We start from the raw sequence: 26,104 nt of genomic DNA on the forward strand, positions 1-26,104 counted from the left end.
TATTTTAAAAATATTTTCTTTGCTACAAATCAGATTCCTTATCCATTAATGGTCACTCTCAGTTCCTTCTCTTGCTGGTCACACAACCACCAGTCTGTTTCTGTTTCCATGGATTTAATGGTCCTGAGTGTTTTGTATAAATTATATATTAGACTCTGTGGATTTAGGTGACCTTTGATTTTGCATGGTGTTTTCAAGGGGCATCCACATTATTGCAAGAATCTACATTTTTCATGACAAACTGATAATTCCTTGTAGTAATTCATTGAGTTTTGTGTCTCCATACACTGACTTGTGTGTTATTTTTCACTTTGGCTGTTTGGAGACACACACTGATGTACAAGAGATTTTTGCCTATTTTCTAATTTTGGAGTGTAGCATTAGGTGTGGGATGTTTTGGTCATCAATGAATTTTATGTTGAATTTGCTAAGGGGGTGACAACTGTATTCCATACGATATGTGTTGTAACTTTATAGCATGGTTTGAAGTTCCAAATTCTCTATGGCATCTCCAACAAGTAAAAACTTTGAAATTTTTTGTAGTCGGGTAGTGTTTGTGAAGTAGAGGCTCCTGGTGTGGAACGGTTTGTCCATACTTATTTCTGATTAGCATCATTTGTTATGTCCTTTGGTCATTTATTTATCTGTGCAGAAATATCCATCATATTATATTCCCATTGTTCATGAATTATATTTTGTTGTTACTTCTACTTTTTAAAAATATATGTTCTTGTTTGTAAGCTACTAAATGTGTTTATATTTCAAATTTTAGTTGATGTATAAAAATTTCATGAGCATCACATATACAGTTTTAGAACACAGAGACGCTTCCCACCTATTCATTCATCCTGTCCACAATCTGAAGCTTACTTTTTTAAAAAGACTTATTTATTTTATTTGAAAGAGTTAAACAGAGAGAGGAGAGGCAGAGAGAGAAGGAGAGAGAAAGAGAGAGAGGTCTTCCATCTGATGATTCACTCCCCAATTGGCTGCAATAGCCAGGGCTGTGCCGATCCAAAGCCAGGAGCTCCTTCCAGGTCTCCCATGACTTGGGGCATCCTCCACTGCCTTTCCAGGCCACAGCAGAGAGCCAGACAGGAATTGGAACAGCCTGGTATCAAACCGGTGCCCATATAAGATGCCGGCACTTCAGACCAGGGTGTAATCCCACTGCTCCACAGCGCCGGCCGCAATCTTATGCTTCTTCCTCCTCCCTCTCCTATTGCCACTCTTAATTTTTGCAAAGAACTGTTTTCTAGCTTACTTTATACTCAAGAGATTAACCTTACTGTATGTAATGTGTTCTACAAATCATATGAAGAAACCAAACTATTCTTCAAAATAAAGACAAAGGCTATAAAAAAAAAAACAACCATGGAATCTCAAATTGTCAATTTTACTCCAACATTACATTTAGGCACTTGTTATGACAGATAAGAGAATACATATGGTTATGTCTGTTTTTGATACTTGCTGATTTCTCTTAAGTGCCATGGTTTCCAGCTGCATCAATTTTGTTTCAATAGACAAGATTTTTTTTCTTTTTTTTTTCCTGCTGATTAATATTCTTAGAGTATATATACCATGGTTTCTATATCCAGTAAGCTATTGATGGATATCTGGGTTGATTCTATTTCTTAGCTATTTTGAATTGAGCTGCAATGAACATGGGGGTATAGATGCCCCTTTTTCATGCTGATTTCACTTTGGGTAGATTCCTAGGAGTCAGTTGGATGGGTCATATGGCAGATCTATTTTCCACTCTCATAGGTTTCTATACTGTCTTTCACAACTACTGCATCACTTTACATCCCCACAACCTGTGGATGAGGGTACATTTTCCTTCAAATCCTCTCCAGCACAGGTTGTTTGCTGATTTCTGTAGGAGAGCCATTCGGACAGGTGAGGTGAAATCAACCTAAATGCCCATCAATGGAAGAATGGATAAAGAAACTATGGATATGAACTCTATAGAATACTACAAAGTGGTAAAAGCAAAAAATGAAATCTGGTTATTTGCAACAAAATGGAGGAATCTGGAAAACATCATGCTGAGTGAAATAAGCCAGTCTCCAAGGAACAAATATCCTGTTCTCCCTGATCTGTGACAACTAACTGAGCACCTAAAAGGAAACCTGTAGAAGTGAAACTGACACTAGGAGAAGCAATGACTTGATTAGTTCTTGTCCCGACCTTTGGGGAACAGTTTACTATTTTATTCTTTTTAGTATTTTCTTTTTCTACTTAATACCATTGGTTGAACTCTTGGATTAACACTGAATTATTCTTAGGTGTTTAAAATTCACTGAAAATTGATATCTATTAAAATAAGATTGGGAGGGGCCAGCCCTGTGGCTCAGCAGGTTAAAGCCATGGCCTGAAGTGTCATTATCCCATATGGGTGCCGGTTCAAATCCCGGCTGCTCTTCTTTGGATTCATCTCTATTCTATGGCCTGGGATAGCAGTAGAATATGGCCCAAGTTGTTGGGCCCCTGCACCCATGTGGGAGACCCGGAAGAAGCTCCTGTGTCTTGGCTTCCGATTGGTGCAGCTCTGGCCATTGCGGCCATCTGGGAAGTGAGCCAGTGGATGGAAAATCTTTCTATCTGTCTCTACCTCCCTCTGTAACTCTGTCTTTCAAATAAATAAAATAAGCCTTTCAGAAAGAATAAGAGTTAGAATAAGAGATGGAGGAGATATACAGTTTGGCACATCCTCCCTCAGACTTATTCCTAAGGGTAAAGCTAAAAATGTGCCTTGGGGGGGAGGAGGCAAGATGGCGGAATAGGAAGGGAGCACACTGATAGTCCGGGGAGAGATAGTTTAATAAAAGTGGAGATACTGCAGGTTCAAGGAAGAGTAGGGGAGGAAACAGCAGAAGAAACCCTTCCGGAACGTGTGATTCACAGCGGACCTGCGTGGAGAGCGTGGGAGCTCACAGTTCGGGACACCAGCGGCAGGCTCAACACACCAGTGCTGGAACGCGAGGTGAGCTGAACCTCAATAGCCCGAGACACCGGCAGGCAAGCGGAGAGAGGAGACTAGAGGGATCAACCCCCGGGGGCGAAAAGTTCACCAGGCTAAATGGAAGAGAGACAAAAGAAAAAAAAATAGGTGACTGGTACGGACATGGGTTTCTCTCTCTCCGCTCACCTCTCAAGGGCGAGCAAGACAAAGAGCAGGTGCCATCTTGGACATACGTCATAAGCAGAGCGACCTCAGGTCTGCATCGGCCCTCAGTCTAGCAGAAAAACCTGATTCTCGGTGGGGCAAAGTAACAGGAGATTAGGACCTAGTAAATTTGTGGTGCTACTGAACTGAGACTGTGAAAAAAGAGACGGTGGGGGAGAGAACTCATGGAATTCACGTGAGCACTCTCCAGAGACGCTACAATTCCGTAACTTTGGCAACCCAGTGGGAGACAGAAGGAGAATTTGAGCCCACTCTGAGGGCAGAACAGATTCCCTGTGTGGTCCTTGGGAAAGAGTTTCCGATCTCTGGCTCCTGTGGGTATATCATTTGCCTGCTAACTACCTCCAACTTCGTTCAGCTGTGCGGAATTACTTCCCTTTTGGATCAAAAAAAGAAAGAGAGGGAGAGAGATTTGCCATGCCTAACCTGGGAGTGTCACCTTTGGCACACCAAACAGAGCTCTCAGGCCACACCCATCTCAAGCCCTAAGGCTCCATCAAAAACAGTCCACTTAATCTAGAGTCATAGTATAACAAGAAAAAGCACAACAGTCAAGAAACCAAAGAATATCTCCAATATGCCAAATAACAAATGCAAAAACAGAGGTAATAAAAACAAGGAAGTCACCATGACGCCCTCAAATGAAAAAGACACCCCAATTCAAGATTATGAAGATGATGACATAGAAGAAATGCAAGAAGCAGATCTCAAAAAATTGATAAGAACATTAAGAAGTTCTCAAAAACAAATTCTTGAACTACAGAAATCCTTAATGGACAAGATAGAAAATCTCTCTCATGAAAATGAAATATTAAGGAGGAATCAAAATGAAACGAAACAACTAGAACAACAGGAAACTGGGATAGTGACGAGAAATCATAATGAAGTGAAGAATTCAATAGATCAAATGAAAAACACAATAGAGAGCCTTACAAACAGAATGGGTGAAGCAGAAGAGAGAATATCGGACTTAGAAGACAGAGAACAGGAAAGGATACAGTCAGACCAAAGAAAAGAAGAGGAAATTAGAAATCTAAAACATATTGTCGGGAATCTTCAGGATACTATTAAAAAACCCAACATTCGGGTTCTAGGAGTTCCTGAAGGCATGGAGAGGGAGAAATGATTAGAAGGCCTGTTTATTGAGATATTAGCAGAAAATTTCCCAGGTTTGGAGAAGGACAGAGACATCCTAGTACAGGAAGCTCACAGAACCCCTAATAAACACGACCAAAAGAGATCCTCACCACGACACGTTGTAATTCAACTCTCCACAGTGAAACATAAAGAAAAGATTCTAAAATGTGCAAGAGAGAAACGTCAGATTACTCTCAGGATCTCCAATCAGACTCACAGCTGACTTCTCATCAGAAACTCTACAAGCTAGGAGGCAATGCCGAGATATAGCCCAGGTGCTAAGAGAGAACAACTGCCAGCCCAGAATATTATATCCTGCTGAGCTCTCATTTGTGAATGAAGGTGAAATAAAGACTTTTCATAGCAAACAGAAATTGAAAGAATTTGTCGCCACTCGTCCAGCCCTGCAACAGATGCTTACAGATGTGTTACACACACAAACACAGAAACACGGTCATCAATATGAAAGAAGATAAAGGAAGGAAACCTCACAGCAAAAGATCACAGGGAATTCAAAGCATATATTAGAACTTATGTTTGGCAAATGACAGGGCAAAGTTACCACTTATCATTAGTCACATTAAACGTTAATGGCCTGAATTGTCCAGTTAAAAGACACCGATTGGCTGATTGGGTTAAGGAACAAAACCCATCTATTTGCTGCTTACAAGAAACACATCTTTCCAACAAAGATGCATACAGACTGAAAGTGAAAGGCTGGAAAAAGATATACCATGCCAACAGAAATGAAAAAAGAGCAGGCGTAGCCATCTTAATATTGGACAACATAAACTTTACCACAAAAAATGTTAAGAGAGACTTCAATACTCCACTCTCAGAAATAGACAGATCAATAGGACAGAAGATCAACAAGGATACAGTAGATTTAAATGACACTATAGCCCAAATGGATCTAACAGATATATACAGAACTTTCAATCCTACAGCTAAAGATTTTACATTCTTCTCAGCAGTACATGGAACCTTCTCTAGGATTGACCACATACTAGGCCATAAAGCAAGTCTCAGAAAATTCAAAAGAATTAGAATCATACCATGCAGCTTCTCAGACCATAAAGGAATGAAGTTGGAAATTAGCAACTCAGGAATCCCTAGAGCATACGCAAACACATGGAGATTGAACAACATGCTCCTGAATGAACAATGGGTCATAGAAGAAATCAAAAGAGAAATCAAAAACTTTCTGGAAGTAAATGAGGATAACAGCACAACATACCAAAACTTATGGGACACAGCAAAAGCAGTGTTAAGAGGAAAGTTTATATCAATAGGTGCCTACATCAAGAAATTGGAAAGACACCGAATAGATCAGCTTTCAATTCACCTCAAGGATCTAGAAAACCTACAGCAAACCAGACCCAAATCTAGTAGGAGAAGAGAAATAATTAAAATCAGAGAAGAAATCAACAGGATTGAATCAAGAAAAACATTACAAAAAATCAGCCAAACGAGGAGCTGATTTTTGAAAAAATAAACAAAATTGACACCCCATTGGCCCAACTAACTAAAAAAAGAAAAGACCCAAATCAATAAAATCAGAGATGAAAAAGGAAACGTAACAACAGACACCACAGAAATAAAAAGAATCATCAGAAATTACTACAAGGACTTGTACGCCAGCAAACAGGGAAACCTATCAGAAATGGATAGATTCCTGGACACATGCAACCTACCTAAATTGAACCAGGAAGACATCAAAAACCTAAACAGACCCATAAAAGACAGAAATTGAAACAGTAATAAAGGCCCTCCCAACAAAGAAAAGCCCAGGACCAGATGGATTCACTGCTGAATTCTACCAGACATTTAAAGAAGAACTAACTCCAATTCTTCTCAAACTATTCAGAACAATCGAAGAAGAGGGAATCCTCCCAAGTTCTTTCTATGAAGCCAGCATCACCTTAATTCCTAAGCCAGAAAAAGATGCAGCACTGAAAGAGAATTACAGACCAATATCCCTTATGAACATAGATGCAAAAATCCTCAATAAAATTCTTGCCAATAGAATGCAACAACACATCAGAAAGATCATCCACCCAGACCAAGTGGGATTTATCCCTGGTATGCAGGGATGGTTCAACATTCGCAAATCAATCAATGTGATACACCACATTAACAGACTGCAGAAGAAAAACCATATGATTGTCTCAATAGATGCAGAGAAAGCATTTGATAAAATACAACACCCATTCATGATGAAAACTCTAAGCAAACTGGGTTTGGAAGGAACATTCCTCAATACAATCAAAGCAATCTATGAAAAACCCACAGCCAACATCCTATTGAATGGGGAAAAGTTGGAAGCATTTCCACTGAGATCTGGTACCAGACAGGGATGCCCACTCTCACCACTGCTATTCAATATAGTTCTGGAAGTTCTAGCCAGAGCTATTAGGCAAGAAAAAGAAATTAAAGGGATACAAATGGGGAAGGGAGAACTCAAACTATCCCTCTTTGCAGATGATATGATTCTTTATTTGGGGGACCCAAAAAACTCTACTAAGAGAGTACTGGAACTCATAGAAGATTTTGGCAAAGTAGCATGGTATTAAATCAATGCACAAAAACCAACTGCCTTTGTATACACAAGCAATGCCATGGCTGAGGAAGAACTTCTAAGATCAATCCCATTCACAATAGCTACCAAAAGAATCCAATACCTTGGAATAAACTTAACCAAGGATGTTAAAGATCTCTACGATGATAATTACAAAACCTTAAAGAAAGAAATAGAAGATGATACCAAAAAATGGAAAAATCTTCCATGCTCATGGATTGGAAGAATCAATATCATCAAAATGTCCATTCTCCCAAAAGCAATTTATAGATTCAATGCAATACCAATCAAGATACTGAAGACCTTCTTCTCAGATCTGGAAAAAATGGTGCTGAAATTTATATGGAGGCACAAGAGACCTCGAATAGCTAAAACAATCTTGTACAACAAAAACAAAGCCGGAGGCATCACAATACCAGATTTCAGGACATACTACAGGGCAGTTGTAATCAAAACACCATGGTACTGATACAGAAACAGATGGATAGACCAATGGAACAGAATTGAAACACCAGAAATCAATCCAAACATCTACAGCCAACTTATATTTGATCAAGGATCTAAAACCAATCCCTGGAGCAAGGACAGTCTATTCAATAAATGGTGCTGGGAAAACTGGATTTCCACGTGCAGAAGCATGAAGCAACAGATGCTGGCGAGGATGTGGGGAAAAAGGGACACTAACCCACTGTTGGTGGGATTGCAAACTGGTCAAGCCACTATGGAAGTCAGTCTGGAGATTCCTCAGAAACCTGAATATAACCCTACCGTTCGACCCAGCCATCCCACTCCTTGGAATTTACCCAAAGGAATTTAAATTGGCAAACAAAAAAGCGGTGTGCACCCTAATGTTTATTGGAGCTCAATTCACAATAGCCAAGACCTGGAACCAACCTAAATGCCCATCAACAGTAGACTGGATAAAGAAATTATGGGATATTTACTCCTTAGAATACTATACCGCAGTAAGAAACAACTAAATCCAGTCATTTGCAACAAAATGGAGGAATCTGGAACACATCATGCTGAGTGAAATAAGCCAGTCCTAAAGGGACAAATACCATATGTTCTCCCTGATCGGTGACAACTGACTGAACACCAAAAAGGAAACCTCCTGAAGTGAAATGGACACTATGAGAAATGGTGACTTGATCAGCATAGCCCTGACTGTTAATGAACAACTTAATACATTATCCCTCTTAGTAGTTTTTTTGTCTGTTCTACTTAATATGACTGGTTTAATTCTGTAATTAATACACAGTTATTCTTAAGTGTTAAAAATTAACTGAAATGTGATCCCTGTTAAACATAAGAGTGGGAATAAGAGAGGGAAGAGATGTACAATTTGGGACATGCTCAAGCTGACTTGCCCTAAATGGTAGAGTTAGAAACATACCAGGGGACTCCAATTTAATCCCATCAGGGTGGCATGTACCAATGCCATCTCACCAGTCCAAGTGATCAATTTCAGTTCACAATTGATTATAATGAAAGGACTAAGAGTCAAAGGGAGCACATAAACAAGTCTAGTACCTGCTAATACTAACTGATGGAATAAATAAAGGGGAGAGTGATCCAACATGGGAAGCGAGATACTCAGCAGACTCATAGAATTGTGGATGTCCTAAATAGCACTCTGGTCTCAGAATCAGCCCTAAAGGCATTCAGATCTGGCTGAAAAGCCCATGAGAGTATTTCAGGCATGGAAAGCCAAGACACTCTGGAAAAAAAAAAAAAAAAAGAAACAACCCTAAATGAAAGATCTCTGTGAGTGAGATCCCAGTGGAAAGAACAGGTCATCAAAGAAGGAGGTACCTTTCTCTGAAGGGAGGAGAGAACCTCCACATTGAATATGACCTTGTCTAAACAAGATAAGAGTCAGTGAACTCAAAAGGCTTCCATAGCCTTGGAAACTCATGACTGGTGCATAGGGAGATTACTGATGCCATAAACAGGAGTGTCAATTTGTAAAGTCAACAACAGGAGTCACTGTGCACTTACTCCTCATGTAGGATCTCTGTCCTTAATGTGCTGTACATTGAGACTTATTGCTATTATGAGTACTCAAACAGTATATTTCGCTTTGTGTTTCTATGGGGGTGCAAACTGTTGAAATCTTTACTTAATGTATACTAAACTGATCTTCTGTAAAAAAAAAAAGAAGAAATTATCAATTCCCAACTTGACTCTCACTGGGATTAAACATGACAATAGGTCTGATCTGATTTCATCATCAGTTAAAAAATCACTATTATTTTTCACTTTATGTTTGTGTAGGAGCAAACTGTTGAAATCTTTACTTAATATATGCTAAACTGATCTTCTGTATATAAAGGGAATCGAACATGAATCTTGATGTGAATGGAAGGGGAGAGGTAGTCGGAAAGGGGAGGGATGCGGGTGGGAGAGACGATATGGGGGGAAGCCATTGTAATCCATAAATCGTACTTTGGAAATTTATATTCATTAAATAAAAATTAAAAAAAAATGTACCATGGGACTCCAAATCCCATTAAGTTCTCAGATACAAACACCGTCTTACTAGTTAAGGCGATCAGTTTAAGTTCATAATTCATCATCAAGATAGGATTAAGTGTCAAAGGGATCACATAAATAAGACCAGTGTCTGCTAATAATAATTGATACACTTAAAAAGGAGAGAACAATACAACATAGGATGGTGGATACACAGCAGACTCATAGAATTACAAATGCCCTAAACAGAACTTTGACCTCAGAATCAGCCCTTTAGGCATTTGGATTTGGCTGAAATGCGTATGAGAGGCATGGAGGCATGGAAAGCCATGACACTGTAGCCAAATAAAAAAAGCCTAAATGAAAGATCTCTGTGAGTGAGATCCCAGCGGAAAGAATGAGCCATCAAAGAGGGAAGTACCTTTTTCTAAAGGGAGGAGGGACCTTCCAGTTTAATTATGGCCTTGTCTAAATAAGGTTGGAGTTTGTGAACTCAAGGGGCTTCCAGGGGCTGGTGCCATGGCTCACTTAGTTAATCCTCCGCTGTGGCACTGGCATCAAACATGGGCACCAGGTTCTAGTCCTGGTTGCTCCTCTTCCAGTCTACCTCTCTGCTCTGGCCCAGGAAGGCAGTGGAGGATGGCCAAAAGTGCTTGGGTGGCTGCACCCCCATGGGAGACCAGAAAGAAGCACCTGGCTCCTGGCTTCAGATTGGCATAGTTCTGGCCACAGCAGCCATTTGGGGGATGAACAAACAGAAGGAAGACATTTCTCTCTGCCTCTCTCTATCTCTCACTGTCTAACTCTATTTGTAAAAAAAAAAATAGGCTTCCATAGTCTTGACAGCTCATGACGAAAGCCTCAGGTGATTACTGACATCATAAATAAGGGTGTCAATTGATAAATCAATAACAGGTGTTACTGTACACTTGCTCCTACATAGGACCTCTATCCTTAATGTGTTGATCTATGAGAATTAACGGTAAAACTAATCTTCAAACAGGACTTGATACTATGTGTGTCTGTGTGGGTGCAAACTGTTGTAATTTTACTTAGTATAGAATTGATCTTCTGTATATAAAGATAATAAAATGAATCTGAGTGAAGAATGGGATGGGAGAGGGATTAAGAGATGGATGGTATGCCGGTGAGAGGGTTGTTACGGGAGGAAGAACCACTGTAATCCAAAAGCTGTTCTTTTGAAATTTACATTTGTTAAATAAAAGTTTTCTATGAAAAAAATAATGTAGAAGATATGTGATAAATATGAAAGAAATAGTTAACCAAAAATGATGAATAGATCTGGGTGCCAAATTTTTTTAAAATTCATGCATAATGTTTCATAACACACATTTTCAATACATTTTCGAAGCCTTCTCATTGCATGGAATTCATCCTTTCCAGTCCCAACCTTTGTTCAGTGAATCTTGTGCATTCAGATTGACTCTACTTTTAGTTTCTACACATTAGAGAGAATGGGAGATGTTTGCTCTCTGATTTAGATTTACTTTTCTTGTTTAACTGAATAGACAACAAGTTATGTCATTGTACTGGTAATAAATCTAACTCATCAAGACATTATATTTTCAATTTTATGCAAGTCAGTGAATTTTGTGTGTTTTGTTCCTATACTTCATCTCAATTTGCATGAGCCTGTATTCAAAATCTCACTAATGGCATCAGAGCAGTGACTAGGCAATGGAGAATGTGTTTTGCTTAAAATATTAGGGAACTCATTGATAGCAGTTTGAGTTTAGGAAACTTCTGAGTGGAATAACAGAGTTCTCTTCCATGCTCTCTTGTTTCCCTCCTCATTAGATTTACCCCATTAGTGATACCTCACACTGATATGCAAGCACAAATGATTAGTCAGTGTTGATCATCATTTTTGCTTACAAGACATGCTATCCATTTTGTTCAGTTGTGTTGTGCAGTCTCTTGGTTTTGCAAAGTGTTAAAGGTATGTAGCTGCCATGATGGTGTCCTACATGAGTCCTTAAAGTCGCTTACATTCAAGAAGTACAAGTATCTGTATGCATCATCCTGCCCTTGGTGTTTGTCGTGGTGGGAATAAAGTGATGACTTCCAGCTAGTATTGTCTGCCTTATAGTTAAAAGTGAGAAGTACTCAAATAGTCCCTAGTTCTCATGAGAGTATTAACCAAGGTTTTAGTGTGAAAAGAGTTTACCATGAGATTACCATGGTTAACAGCAATGTGGAAGGGTTTCGTATTTTACAAGTAAGGATGTGATGATTTGACATATAGAATGAAACTCCTGAATTCAGGGTGATTACTGGTTCCACAGTGCTTGAGAATCAGAAGGCCTATTGGGTATCTTTGTAAACAGGATCTGCTTTGGGTCTGTGTGGCATCAAGGCAATGTGTGGCTCCCCAGAACATGGGGTCTGGAGGCTGCCCTATTGTTCTTTGGGTCTTTGACATCTGTTACACTGGAGTTTTCTGGTCTGAAAACGTTCTGAGAAACTCACCTGATGCCTCTCTTCATGCCCTCTGATGCAATCCAGGTACATAATTGCCAAAAGTTCATGGAGAGGTTTATTGACAAAGCCCATGGACCAAATGTAACTAATAGGAGGTATGCCCTTGAGTCTTTGTACCCATGGACTTGGAGGAAATACTTGCACCTGGGGTGAAGAGGCTGATTCACAAACATGTTTTCCTTCTTGTGTTTTTCATCAGGACAGAAGCCCTGAGCTGCAGAGCCTTGGGGCAGAAAGGCTTCCAGATTCCCACATGGACGAATGGACAGATGGTAGAAAGAAATCAGATTGAGCAGTATTAAAATGGCTTGATGCGAGGAATCACACACACACACACACACACACACACACATGCTATTTGTATGCACATGCATGACCCTTCAAGTTCCACTACGGTTGTGTCCTAGGGTTTTCATAGACTTTGAAGATGTTTCCTTTGATTTTTCTGTTGCTCTTTTTGCAACTGTGTCTCCTTGTGACTTGTCATGATGATCCGAACTGCTTTTTCCAGATGGAACGGAGTTATTACAAGGATGGAGATATTGAGATCGCTGCTTTTTTCCCCATTTACATATACCTTGTGGACAGAATGATTAATATTTTCAAAAAATATGTCACATTCAAACGGTAAGTTCTCTTTGCCATAATCATTTTTCCTTGATTTACATAATAGATGCTTGCTATTGGGTCTGCAGATGGATAGACACATGCGTTGTGTGTCCCTGCCCTTTCCATTTCTGTCCCACCTAAAAAGTTCTGATAATTAACTTGGAGCATGTGGAAGATATTTCTTTCTGCCTCGCACATTGAATTGCTCAGGAAAATGTTATCTCATCATATGAGAAAGGAGAGTCTGGTTGGGATCTTCTTGTCCTTCCCTGTCCCTGTTCATCAGCTCAGGGGCCTATTGTGCCTCAGTAGCAGGTTCTTACAGAACCCATGCACTGAAATGAACAACCCTGAGTTACATGAGCTCTTCCACATGTGCTCACAAACTTTTCTGCTACATATTAGATTTGGGGCCATGAGCTCACTTCATTTCTTCTACAGTCAAAAAGAAGAAAAGATATTCAAGAAAGTAAGATTTTACTAGGTAAAAGTAACCTCAGGCCACAAGTATAATAATAATTGTATGTTAATAATGAATATACCCATAAGAACCGTAATGGTTGGAATCTACACATTCAGGATGCACCCCTGATTCTTTTTCTGGAAAAATACATTTCAGAAGAGGGATTATACTGCTTCTGCCCATCTTTAAGATACTGTCTACCTGTAGCTAAATGTAAATGTTTCATATATATTTATATATGAATATTTCATGCCTCCAGAATATAGTATCTTGTAGGACAGTGAAATTGTTTTCCTCACATCTGTTTATTTTGGTGCTAATTTCTAATTGGTTTCTACTGTAAGCTATAAAAGTAGGTTGATGATACATAGATCTTTGATAGAAGGTAGATATTAGGACATATATCATTGCAGTATCATTAAAGCCAATGGAATTTAGAACTATAGTTGGTGCCACAAAGGTGAGACAACTGATCAAGTATTTTAGGCATTTGTCCTAAGTTCTATCCAGAAAAAAATCTAATGGATACCAGCTTGGTATAATGATATCATTCACTTCACATGATTTTTATGAATTTGCCTATTTTGATAGTGCACATGACATCCCAATTATGAAATATTTATTTATTATTATTAGTGGTATTCCCCATGGTTATGCATGCAGTACATCATTTACGTGTACCCTAAATGATGGAGACCAGAAGAGTGTAAATTTCCCGTAGTAGGAATAGAGTTTATGAATAGAGCCCAGGTTCCTCCAAGATGTATACCTTGCCAACTGGAGATCATAACCAAATCTTAGAAAACCCAGGAGAAAATGCCTGTGTTAATGATATTTGGGAATATAATATAAGATTCAACAACTTTAGAATACCCAATAATTATATATAAACTGTTCTTAGAGATAAGAAACACAACATAAAACAGATTGAAAAGGCAACTCTCAAAAATGCCCAGTGTGTCCAAAAATCTTTTAGACCTTTTATACCAATGCCAGTGGGAATAAGAAATGAGAGGTTAAGGAATTGATGGAAATGTAAACAATGAGGAGGGGAACAGAGAAATATGAACTAAAAATGGAATATTATTTGATACTCTTAGCAAGGATTTTTAAAGTTCTTCATTATATACAAAGTATGAGTGAAATATTTGGATAACAAATATTTATAGAAATGAGATTTATATAAAGCAATAGATATTGAGCAACTCTTTACATGGTAATGGATACCTATATGTAAATATATAGGCAGAATATGTATATAATATGCATGCATACATACATATTATGTTGCAACATGAACCAAGAAAAGAAAGACTGTCACTTCCTCTGGAGCACACAGTGACCCTTAATATCAGTGTCCATGACCTAGTCTATTCATAATGACTCAACACACAGTAAATCTGAAATACATACAAGGGGCTCCTCATTTACACACTTTGTGAAATGTCAGAACCTGGAAAGTAGAAATGCATCATGTTCTTTGCATGGAAGGATATTTATGTTTGGTTCTGTAGGGAAAATTGGGTGTATAAGGCCAGTTTGGAGTATATACTTATACCACTGATAATGATTTACTTTAATATATACCTAGTGTTCAAAATAAATGCATGAATGTCTTAATTGTAAAGCATTACAAATCCAACTGGGGAGTGTTTCAGGCTTTTCTAAAGTGTTCCTCCCTTTTCACTGATTTCCTTCTTTCAAGCTCTGAATCTGATTTCATTTTCCTGGCTTGTGATGGTGGTTGATGGGTGAGTTTGTTGGGGAAGAGATTTTCCAGGATATATCCAGACTTAGATCTACCATTCTCAGTGCTTTGACGTCATCCTTCTATGTGATCACATAGCCTTCAGTTGAGTTACTCTCTTTTCCCATTACAACCTGCAGCCTTATGATCATAGGACTCCTATTTCAAGAAGCATATAATGATGTGATAAGATGAAGCATCATTGTAGTTTCCGAATATAGGAGTATTTGTAGAGGCAGTGCTAAAGATGCACCTTTCCTTGTCAAGTTTTCTTTGAAACTTGAATGTTCTTTCTAGGTGTGCATAAACATTCGAAAGGGCATTCCAGAGCATATTATAGTATTTAGATATCAAATATAAAAAATTAGAAGATGTAGTTGTTGCCAGAGATGATTTAAATTGATAGGTTTATATTAAAAATAAGATCATTTTCTTTGGCTGCATGGACAGCCATGTGATAACATGCCCAAGACATTATAATGTAAAAGCAGATCTTATTTTCAGAATCATTTAGGCTGGGAGACTGAGATCAAGGGAGTAGCAGCTATGGTTCTGGTGAGGACATGTGTCCTGCAAATGCAACACTCTTCACATGCTGTCCTCAGCAAATGTGCAGATAATCATTAGAACCTATGAATCTTTGGCCAAGACCAATCCATCTGTTACAGTTATTACAGTAGAATTGATGATAATCTGGATTTGAGGCTTCTCCCTTAAAGATCCTTGTGCATTTCATACAGGTTTCAGTCCAAAAACTACCAGTATGCTCTGGCCTTGGTTTTTGCTATTGAGGAGATCAACAAGAACCCCCAGCTTTTACCCAACGTGACCTTGGGATTTGATCTCTATAATGTCATGCACAGTGACATGATGGTGCTGAAGAATCCCTTCATCTGGCTTGCAGGACTGGAAGACGATGTTCCTAATTACACGTGTAGGAAACAGAGCAAGTCTGTAGCTGTAATATCAGGAACAAGAATTGCTGTCCAAGTAGGGACACTGCTGGAACTCTACAAAATTCCACAGGTGAGTGTGTAAGTGAAAGAGAGGGATAAAACACATCACCTGAGGTGCCTGACTTAAACCCAAAAATTTAAGTGACAGAACCAAATACACTTGCCACAGCTTGTGATCAAAAGGGAAGGCGTATAGAGATTAGGTGGATTAGCCACATATTATCAGAAGCTGAGTGTTGGCGAGTGAAAATGAGAAATGTTTTCCTTAATCTGTGAATGTAATGTCTCAGGAACTAGGATGTTTTCATGCAAGGCGGATGAGAAAAATGAAATATTCTAAAATCTTCTGATGCTTCCATCATCTGCTTAATTTCTTCAGGAATAAGATAGTACACTATGGCAATATACTTACACATATTTCTTGCATTTTCCCTTAGCTGACAATTGGGTCTTTTGAACCACTTCTGAGTGACAGTGGTCAGTTTTCTTCCCTCTATCAGATGGCCCCCAAAGACACTTCTCTGGCCCGTGGCATAGTCTCCTTGATGCTTCATTTCAGCTGGACCTGGGTGGGTTTGGCCATCTCAGACCTCCCAAAAGGTATTCAGTTTATGTCCAATTTGAAAGTAGAGCTGCAGAAGAATGGCATCTGTGTGGACTTTGTGGAATTGATCCCAGTCACTGAGGAGTCTCGTATTTCACTCCAGAATAGGTTTCATATCCAGATCCTAAAATCATCAGCAAATGTGGTGATTCTTTTCTGTGACACTGATTCACTCATAGGCATCAGCTTTCCAACATGGGAACGTGTAATGACATGGAAAGTCTGGGTCACCACCTCACAATGGGATTTTGCCAGCGATGAGCGTCATATTCTGCTCCACTCATTCCATGGGACTCTCATTTTTTCACACCACCATGGTGAGATCTCTGGTTTCAAAAACTTTCTTCAGACAGTTAACCCTTCCAAATACCCAGAAGACATTTACCTCTTAAGATTCTGGTCATTGGTTTTTGATTGCTCAGTTACTGGGGCATCCTGCAAAACCTTGAAAAACTGTCCACTGAATACCTCCTTGGAATCGTTGACATGGCATCATTTTGATATGAGCATGAGTGATGGGAGTTACAACATATATAATGCCGTGTATGCTGTGGCCCACAGCGTACATGAGATGCTTCTACAATTGTTAGAAATGCAACCAGGGAACAAGGGGGAAAAGGTGGCATTTTCTCCCTGGCAGGTAATTTGGTTTCCATTGCATGACATGTACTCCTGAAGTGATCCCTTTAACAGCTTCTGCTGGTGTTCAAACCAAGTAGCTTGGGATCCTTTCTCCAATCACGAGATATATATGAGCCTCTGCTTGTAATTTGTCATAAGACACAGGGTTCCATTGACAAGTGGGAAGGTAACTTGGATAAGCTTCAGTGCTGTGTCTTAAAAAGTACTCTCCCATCCTGTCAATTTAATTATGACTTGTGAATACCTAGACTGTGTCATTCCATTTTCCGTCTCAACAGTAAAAAAAAATATTGCTTTTTAGTGTCAAATGTTGTTGAGTATGTTCAGCCACAATGTACATAAGACATCTCATTAAATTGCATATTTTTTATCCGGGTAACTGTACTAGAGATGGTTTTCCTAGGTACACTGAGAAAATAAGTGAGTGTTAGTAGCATGGACTCCACAGTTGGAAATGATCAGAATCTCACAGTAAGATCTTTTTGATTGCCCTAGTTTTTAGATGAAAATGAGTGAAATCATACTTACTTTGATGTAGTTCTCATCATGTTTTAGTTTTAATTCATTGGGTGGCCATAAAAAGTTCCCTTTGTTTATTTGTGATTACAAACAAAAGGCTTTCTTTAAACTGGGTTTGATGTGTTATTGCTTGGGCAGTCTTCATGTGAATATAATGTATTTTTTCAGTTGCACCCGTTTCTCAAGAACCTCCAATTTACCAATCCTGTGGGTGACCTAGTGAATTTGAATCAATTGAGGAATTTGGAAGCTGAATATGACATTCTCAACTTTTGGAATTTTCCTTATGGTGTTGGACGTAAGGTTAAAGTAGGACAGTTTTCCCCTTATGCCTCACAGAGCCAGAAGTTGTCTCTCTCTGAGAATTCGATAGAGTGGGCCACAGGAATTACAGAGGTAAGTTGCACCTGATCATAAGGTTCACAATGCACATTGTTACCCACAATTCATATGGGGATTTGTGCCACTTGGCTTATTAAAAACACACTTAGAGACATTAAACTACACCCCTCCCAATCTAAATACTTTCTTATGTTTTTAGTGTCTGAGGTTGGACAGTACACGCACTTGTTCCTCCACATGTTTTGAATCTATTTATTTAGAAAATAAACTTGCATGCCATCATTGTGTCAGAAATAGGTATTTACAGTTTAAGTGAACAGGTTGTGCAGGACTTGAAAACACTACATGGAACATAAGCAATAGTCCCATCTCTGACCAACACAGATCTGATTTTTCTCAGACTCCACACTCAGTATGCAGTGAGAGTTGTAGCCCTGGATTCAGGAAAACCCCTCTGGAGGGAAAGCCTACCTGTTGTTTTGATTGCACACCTTGTCCTAAGAATGAGATTTCCAATCAGACAGGTAAGTCAGAGCCAGCCTCATGGAGAAGTTAACACCTGTTTCTTAAAATATTCCTCTTCTCCATGGAAAGAAAAGGAGTATGACTGCTGAGAAGATTCTTTTCACCTTCTGGTAGAAGTTAAACCTTATATTCAGTAATAACCCTTAAAATGATAAAAGTTTCCACACTATACTTTACTGCATGTAGTATTTGCAAAATCATTTAGGTAAATTCACGTCTGTGTTCCTTGTACATGAATAGATAAAATGCTTTCACCTAATTCAAGTATAGCATGCTTGGAGTGAGAAAGCACAACTCTCATCAAACTGTGTGTAATTTGAAAAACTGTATTAGAAATTATACAGTATATCATGCTGAGGATAATACTCATCAGATATCATAAACGAGCTAACCTTAGCCTTTGAGCAAAATCATTGCATATCAAAATATAAATCTTCAGGAACATTCCTATGCTTACACTCATACACACTCATGAGTAAAATTTATTTTGAAAGAATACAGGCTGACTTCCATGGTAAAAAGTATGCATATCAAGGTAGGTCAATGACAGCAAATTCAACACAAGCCCTTGAAGATAGGATGTGGACATTATAAGGAAACTGAAGTAAATAAAAATTGGAAGAGCTTACAGTTGGTGATCATAAAACAAGTAAAATTTATGAACCTCAACCAGTTGGAACAGTACTAAAAACAAGATTACAATGTCTGTATGTTACACAAAGAGAGCTGAAGAGATCTCTGCACAGATATAAAAGATACTAATACTAGAATATGTGAATCATTTAATGGTGATAGATTGAAGAATATAGAAGAAATTCAGAAATTTCCAGATAGAAACATTATAAAAACTTTGAGAAATATTTGAAAAATCCAAGTAACCTCATAGTTATTAAAATAATTCCCAATACTTTTATTGTGATAAACACCTTTATCAAATGTTCACATAGGAAAGGAACTCTTTCTCAACTCCTGTACAGAATAGGACAAATTCTGTTTCTTCTACAGGAACATCTTAACTTGTTTGATCAAATACTGCCAGATATTTCAGCAAAATGAAATTGTAAGACACTGTTGTTGAAATAAATTCACACATAGAAATTTTAAACAATGTAAACCCAACAGTATTTTTAAATAGGTTACATCATGCCCAATGTCTTGCATAAAGTGTAATTCAGTTTATAATCCTTGAAAAATAGTAATAAGAATTAGCATTTCTGAAGAAAAAGATTTAATAAATTTAAGTGATCTAAGAATTATAAAAAAAGAACAAAACAACACAAAATGCCAAAAAGGAGGATCAGTTTTCAATCCTTAAGTGTATTTTAGAATGCTAAAAAACATGGAAGTTATGGCTGAAGATTGGATACAAAGTTGAATAAAGAATGCAACTTCTGCAGGAAATTAGCCATTGGTCTGTTTGTGCATATAATAAAAATGAAAGCCATTCAACTTATTATAGAGGAAGATTTCAAATGGCATCATTTTCAACTGATATTGGGATGATGTAATACAATCAAAAATCAGCAATTGAGTTAAGTAGTGCTGGAATACTAGATTAAATACAAAAAGAGATATTTTTGCTTATCAATTCTGGAAAACAAAGCTCTAAAAGATGAGCACATGTAATGTCTCAAAAGTATGAACTATCCAAAAATAAGACCACCTAAACTTTGGAAGACATCTGCAAGTTGTGACAACTGACATTGATGGAGAAATGTATGGAAAAAGAAAGGGGATACTGGCAGAGATGGAGATAAAATTCATGTTCAAGAATCAAAAGGCAGCAAAGTGGAAATATGCCAGTAGGGTTCAAGGTGATCTCCAGATTGACTTTGATTACAGGCAGCATCCCAGTGTGTTCCTTGATGGAAATCTGCTCAAGGGTGGCATCTTATCCAGAAGGTATCAAGTGCACAACTCTTCTGTGTTTCTCTAGAGCTTGATCATCTGTTTTCTAAGGGTGATCTCTCAATCAGTGCTTGCCCATAGAATGACTATCCAGATGCTACCTTAGAGAGATGTGGTTTAGTGAGATCGTTGTGTGCTTTCTGTGCACCCAAAATTCACAAAGTCAATCTCCCAGTGCATGACACTAAGAGTGGGAACCTGGGGCCAGTGCTACATCATAGTAGTTGAAGCCTCTGACTGGCATGCCAGCATCCCAGTTGGGCAGCAGTTCCAGTCTCAGCTGCTTCACTTCCAATGCAGCTCTCTGCTGATGCTTAGGAAAGCAATAGAAGACAGCCCAAGTTTCTGAGTCCACACCATGTAGGAGACCCAGAAGAAGCTCCCATTTATTGCCTTAAGACAGCCTAGTTCCATTTATTGCCATCATTTGGGGTGTGAATCACTGGTTTAAGATGTCTTTCTTTCTCTTTTTCACTCTTTTCCTTTCTCCCTCTCTTTTTCTCCCTGCCCTCCTGTCCTTCTCTCTCTCCCTCTCCCTCTCTCTCCCTCATACTTCTCTGCCTCCTTCTGAAACTCTGCATTTCCATTAAATTATAAATAAATAAAAACTCTCATTAGAAATAAAGACTGGGGCCCTTTGGTCATTGATTAGGCAATGAGAGTACAGAGGGAATAACACCAATAAAACAAGGGCTCACTGCAGGCATGGAAAGCCAAGACTCTGGCCAAAAAATAGCCTACATGGAGGATCTCTGTGAGACCCCAGTGGAAAGAAATGATCGTCAAAGAAGGATATACTCTTCTCAAGAGGGAGGAGAGATCATCCACTTTGCTTATGGCAGTGTCCAAATGCTGATGGAGTCTATGTTTACAGAGGACTTCCATAGCCTTGGCAGCCCATGGCAAGAGCCTTGGGTGATCACTGATATCATACGTACGAGTGTTAATTGTTAAAGGAACAACGAAGTCACTGTGCATTTATTCCCCATTTAGGAACTCCATCCATAATGAGTTGAACTGTGAGAATCGACTACAATTTTTTCTCAAACTGTACTCTATATGTAGTGTGTCTGTGTGGATGCAAACTATTGAAATCTATATGTTATATGGAGTTGGTCCTCTGTATATAAAATCAAATAAAAATGTAACATAATGAAGAAGGAGATGGGAGAGGGTGAGGGAGGTGGGATGAGAGTTGGGATGGGAGGGTGGGTTTAGGGGAAAGAAACACAATATTTCTAAAGTTCTATGAAAAAAATGCATTTGTTGAATAAAAACTTTAAAATAAAAAAATTATGAAAAAATGCAATCACTACATAAAAACTTAAGAAAACAAGGAGTGCTGCTTGCTCTTGTTGAAAGTGAGGATGCAGCAAGCATGTGCCATACATAAAGGTCAGAGTAGTCTTTATAATACATGGAAACCTCTGGAATCTTGATCACCACTTCCCAGTGTGGAGAAACCATGAAGAATGAATTTGTGGTGTTAAAATGATACAGGCAAAAAAGGCAGGATTTAAAGCACCAGGAGTAGTTTCAGAGAGTAGCCTGTAGGGCTTTGTTAGGAGAAAAATAATATGTACTCATCAGTATGTAAGGTAGTTAGAGAGATGAAGTAATAACTTTGGCTAACATGAGGAAGATGGGCATGAATAATGGCCAATAATTTCCTCAATGTTATTTTATATGCTATTTCAACATCAAGTAAGGGCTATTTGCCTAAACTAGCTATGTCCGTTATTCCAGAAGGTCCTTGTGAATCAGAAATAACTGAACTCAGGATGATGTTATTGTACGTTTCTTGCCAGATATGGACCAGTGCATGAAGTGTCTGGATCATCAGTATGCCAGCACAGAGCGAAACCAGTGCTTCCACAAAAAAGTGACGTTTCTGTCTTTTGAAGATCCCCTGGGGATGACCTTGGTCTGCACAGCTCTGTGCTTCTCTGTCCTCACTGCTGTGGTTCTTGGGGTCTTTGTGAAGCACCGAGACACTCCCATAGTCAAGGCCAACAATCGTTGTCTCAGCTATATCCTGCTCATTGCCCTCATCTTCTGCTTCCTCTGCTCCTTACTGTTTATTGGTCATCCCAACACAACCACCTGTGTCCTCCAGCAGACCACATTTGGAGTGGTGTTCACCGTGGCTGTTTCCACCATCCTAGCCAAAACTATCACTGTGGTTCTGGCCTTCAAGGTCACTGCCCCAGGGAGAAGGATGAGACACTGGCTGATAGCAGGGGTACCTAACTCCATTATTCCCATCTGCTCCCTGATCCAACTGGCTCTCTGTGCCATCTGGCTTGGGACTTCTCCTCCCTTTATTGACACAGATGCTCACTCTGAGCATGGCCACATCATCCTGGTGTGCAACAAGGGCTCAGTCACTGCCTTCTACTGTGTCCTGGGCTACCTGGGCTCCTTGGCCCTGCTGAGCTTCACTGTGGCTTTCCTAGCCAGGAATCTGCCTGACACCTTCAATGAAGCCAAGTTCCTGACATTCAGCATGCTGGTGTTCTGCAGTGTCTGGGTGACCTTCTTGCCTGTCTACCACAGCACCAAGGGGAAGGTCATGGTGGCTGTGGAGGTCTTCTCCATCTTGTGCTCCAGTGCAGGGCTCCTGGGTGGCATCTTTGTCCCCAAGTGCTACATTATTCTCTTCAGACCTGAGAAGAATGCTTTGAAAGGATTAAGGGATAGAATAATTTCTAAGGAAACAGATGTTCTCAGGAGTAGTTCTTAGGCTCTTTCAGTTTTTATTGGTCAGAATCTAAAATTATAAAACTGATTTTGCATTCTGATATTAAAAAATCACTTGCATAATGTACCCTCCTTATGAACAGTTTATACTTATCTTAATATGTTTTTGTTCTGAAGGACCAATTTACAGAAAATGAAGATAGTGAGTGGGAGAAACCTTCCATGTGATAGTGGCATCTGAAGATATCTGTAGTGGCCCAGTGCTGGTTCATGCCAAAGCAAGGAGATTAATTCAGGTTTCCAAGTGATTGTCAGGGACAGAAAGGCTTAGGCCATCTTCCAAAGCATTTTCTAGATCTTAACAAAAAGCTGGGTTGCAAGTGAGTGGACAAAACATGAACTGGCATCAACATGGGATGTCGGGGTTATAGGTGCTACTTATAGCCACTATACCCCCATGCTGGACCCATTCCTTCTCTCTTCAAAATAATACTGTGAACTAATTTCTTAGTCTGGGTTTTATGTTCATAAGCACAAAACCAATCTCAGATAAAGGCTCCCCTTGAAACTTTTCATTTCTTTTCAATCCTGTATTTTCAATGTCAACTCATTGACATTGTCATATTCATATTTTAATAAAATGAGTTACACGTTTCTTTGCTGTTTTTATTCATGCATTAGAGTCTAAATTAAAATAAGCTTATTAATATAGTTGAAATATTTTGGCACAATCTTTAGACATGTTAAATCATTGCAATGTGTAATTCATTGTCAAGAAAATGCTGAATTATATATCATTTCATATGAATTTAAAATGATGTGATAATCACACACCAAGTTTTCATTATATGTAGAAGTGATTCTGTAAACTACTTTTCCATCTGTTCATTGCTATTTATTATCAATCTGGCTTTGATTTACTTTTGCCAATACCAGACATATGAAAGTGATTTTTGATGTAATCTAATTGTGAATATTAGTTTTGACTTCCTGTACCTCTGGGGTCTATTCCAAGAAATCTTTACCTGTGCCTATATCTTGCAGGGTTTCTTTGATGCCCTCTAATAATTTGAAAGTGCCTTGTCATAGTGAGTGGATTTTTGTGTAAGATATAAGGTAGGGGTCTTGCTTCATGCTTCTGCATGGGTAATCCATTTTTCCAGCACTATTTGTTGAATGGACTGTCCTTTCTTCAGGAATTTGTTTTAGCTCCTTGATGAAATATAAATTGGCTGTAGATGTTTGGGTAGATTTCTGGTGTTTCCACTCTGTTCCATTGTTCTACCCATCCATTTTGATACCAGGCTGTTTTGATTATAGATCCACTGCACTAAGTCTTGAAATCTGCTATTATGGTGCCTCTGGCTTTGTTTTTGTTGTACAAGATTGCTTTAGCTATTTGATGTCTCCTGTGCTTCCATATGAATTTCAGCATCATTTTTTCAAGATCTGAGAAGAATTTCTTTGGCATTTTCATTGGTATCGCACTGAATCTATAAATTGCTTTTGGGAGAATGGAGATTTTGATGATATTGATTCTTCCAATCCATGTACATGGAGGATTTTTCCATTTTTTGGTATCCTCTTCTATTTCTTTCTTTAAGATTTTATAATTCTCTGGCCAGCACTATGGCTCAATAGGCTCTTCTTCCACCTGCGGCGCTGGCACACCAAGTTCTAGTCACAGTCGGGGCGCCGGATTCTGTCCCAGTTGCCCCTCTTCCAGGCCAGCTCTCTGCTATGGCCCGGGAGTGCAGTGGAGGATGGTCCAAATGTTTTGGCCCTGCACCCACATGGGAGACCAGGAGAAGAACCTGGCTCCTGGCTTCAGAAAAGCGCAATGTTCCGGCTGCAGCGCGCTGGCCGCAGCGGCCATTGGAGGGTGAACCAACCACAAAAAGGAAGACCTTTCTCTGTGTCTCTCTCTCTCTCTCACTGTCCACACTGCCTGTCAAAAAAAAAAAAAGATTTTATAATTCTAATTGTAGAGATCTTTGATGTCCTTTGTTAAGTTTATTCCAAGGTATTTGATTGTTTTTGTAGCTATTGTGAATGGGATTGATCATATAATTTCTTTCTCAGCCATGGCATTGCCTGTCTATACAAAGGCTGTTGATTTTTGTGCATTGATTTTATATCCTACTACTTTGACAAACTCTTCTATGAGTTCCAATAGTCTCTTAATAGAGTTCTTTGGATCCCCTAAATAGAGTCATATCATCTGTGAAGAGGGATAATTGGACTTCTTCCTTTGCAATTTGTACCCCTTGTATTTCTTTTTCTTGACTAATGGCTGTGGATAAAACTTCCAGAACTATATTGAATAGCAGTGGTGAGAGTGGGCATCCCTGTCTGGTACCAGATCTCAGTGGAAATTATTCCAACATTTCCCCATTCAATAAGGTTCTGGCTGTGGGTTTTTCATAAATTGCTTTGATTGTGTTGAAGAATGTTCATTCCACACCCAATTTGCTTAGAGTTTTCATCATGAAAACTTTAGCTAAGTTTTCATCATGAAAGAGTGTTGTGTTTTATCAAATACTTTCTCTACATCTATTGAGATAATCATATATTTTTTCTTCTGCAGTTTGTTAATGTGGTGTATCACATTGATTGATTTGCAAAAGTTGAACCATCCCATTTTTATATCGTAAGTCAAATAATGATTCTTTCTTTTTACAATAACCAGTCTGCTGTCCAATTTCTTAGAACTATTGACCTGTGTTTTAAGTTGTTTCTAGATTCTATCTAGACACACATGGCATATGTCTTTTCTGATACTGGCTCATTTCTTTAAGTATCATGGATTCCAGTTGCATCAATGTTGTTGCAAAAGAGAGGATTCTTTTTTTTTCTCCTACTGATCAACATTCTTAGAGTACATATGCCAGGATTTCTTTTTTTTTTTAACTTTTATTTAATGAATATAAATTTCCAAAGTACAGCTTATGGATTACAATGGCTTCCCCCCATAACATCCCTCCCACCTGTAACCCTCCCCGTTCCCACTCCCTCTCCCCTTCCATTCACATGAAGATTCATTTTTTATTCTCTTTATATACAGAAGATCAGTTTAGCATACATTAAGTAAAGACTTCAACAGTTTGCTCCCACACAGAAACATAAAGAAAAATAATAGATGATTTTTTTTTTATCTTTTATTTAATGAATATAAATTTCCAAAGTACGACTCATGGGTTACAA

General features: G+C 38.7%; 1 protein-coding gene across 1 annotated transcript; it reads left to right on the forward strand.

The window, feature by feature from the left end:
• The first annotated feature begins 12,396 nt into the window (after nucleotides 1-12,396).
• Nucleotides 12,397-22,943, forward strand: LOC127489059 (vomeronasal type-2 receptor 116-like). The gene is made up of 6 exons (XM_070067594.2): nucleotides 12,397-12,512; nucleotides 15,445-15,730; nucleotides 16,098-16,904; nucleotides 17,594-17,821; nucleotides 18,168-18,291; nucleotides 22,009-22,943. Exons 1-6 carry the CDS (start codon nucleotides 12,397-12,399, stop codon nucleotides 22,941-22,943), a joined length of 2,496 nt encoding a protein of 831 aa, XP_069923695.2.
• Nucleotides 22,944-26,104: the final 3,161 nt, after the last annotated feature.

This window comes from Oryctolagus cuniculus, chromosome 16 (genome assembly GCF_051225735.1).
Source record: "Oryctolagus cuniculus isolate XC-2025 breed Fujian yellow rabbit chromosome 16, ASM5122573v1, whole genome shotgun sequence".
Classification (NCBI taxonomy): Eukaryota; Metazoa; Chordata; class Mammalia; order Lagomorpha; family Leporidae; genus Oryctolagus; species Oryctolagus cuniculus.

Bases quoted from the DNA above. Each gene is read 5' to 3' on its own strand.
- LOC127489059 (XM_070067594.2), top strand. From the start codon at position 12,397: ATGGAACGGAGTTATTACAAGGATGGAGATATTGAGATCGCTGCTTTT. The intron at 16,905-17,593 runs GTAATTTGGTTT...GTATTTTTTCAG, and splicing joins TGGCATTTTCTCCCTGGCAG to TTGCACCCGTTTCTCAAGAA. The intron at 17,822-18,167 runs GTAAGTTGCACC...GATTTTTCTCAG, and splicing joins GGGCCACAGGAATTACAGAG to ACTCCACACTCAGTATGCAG.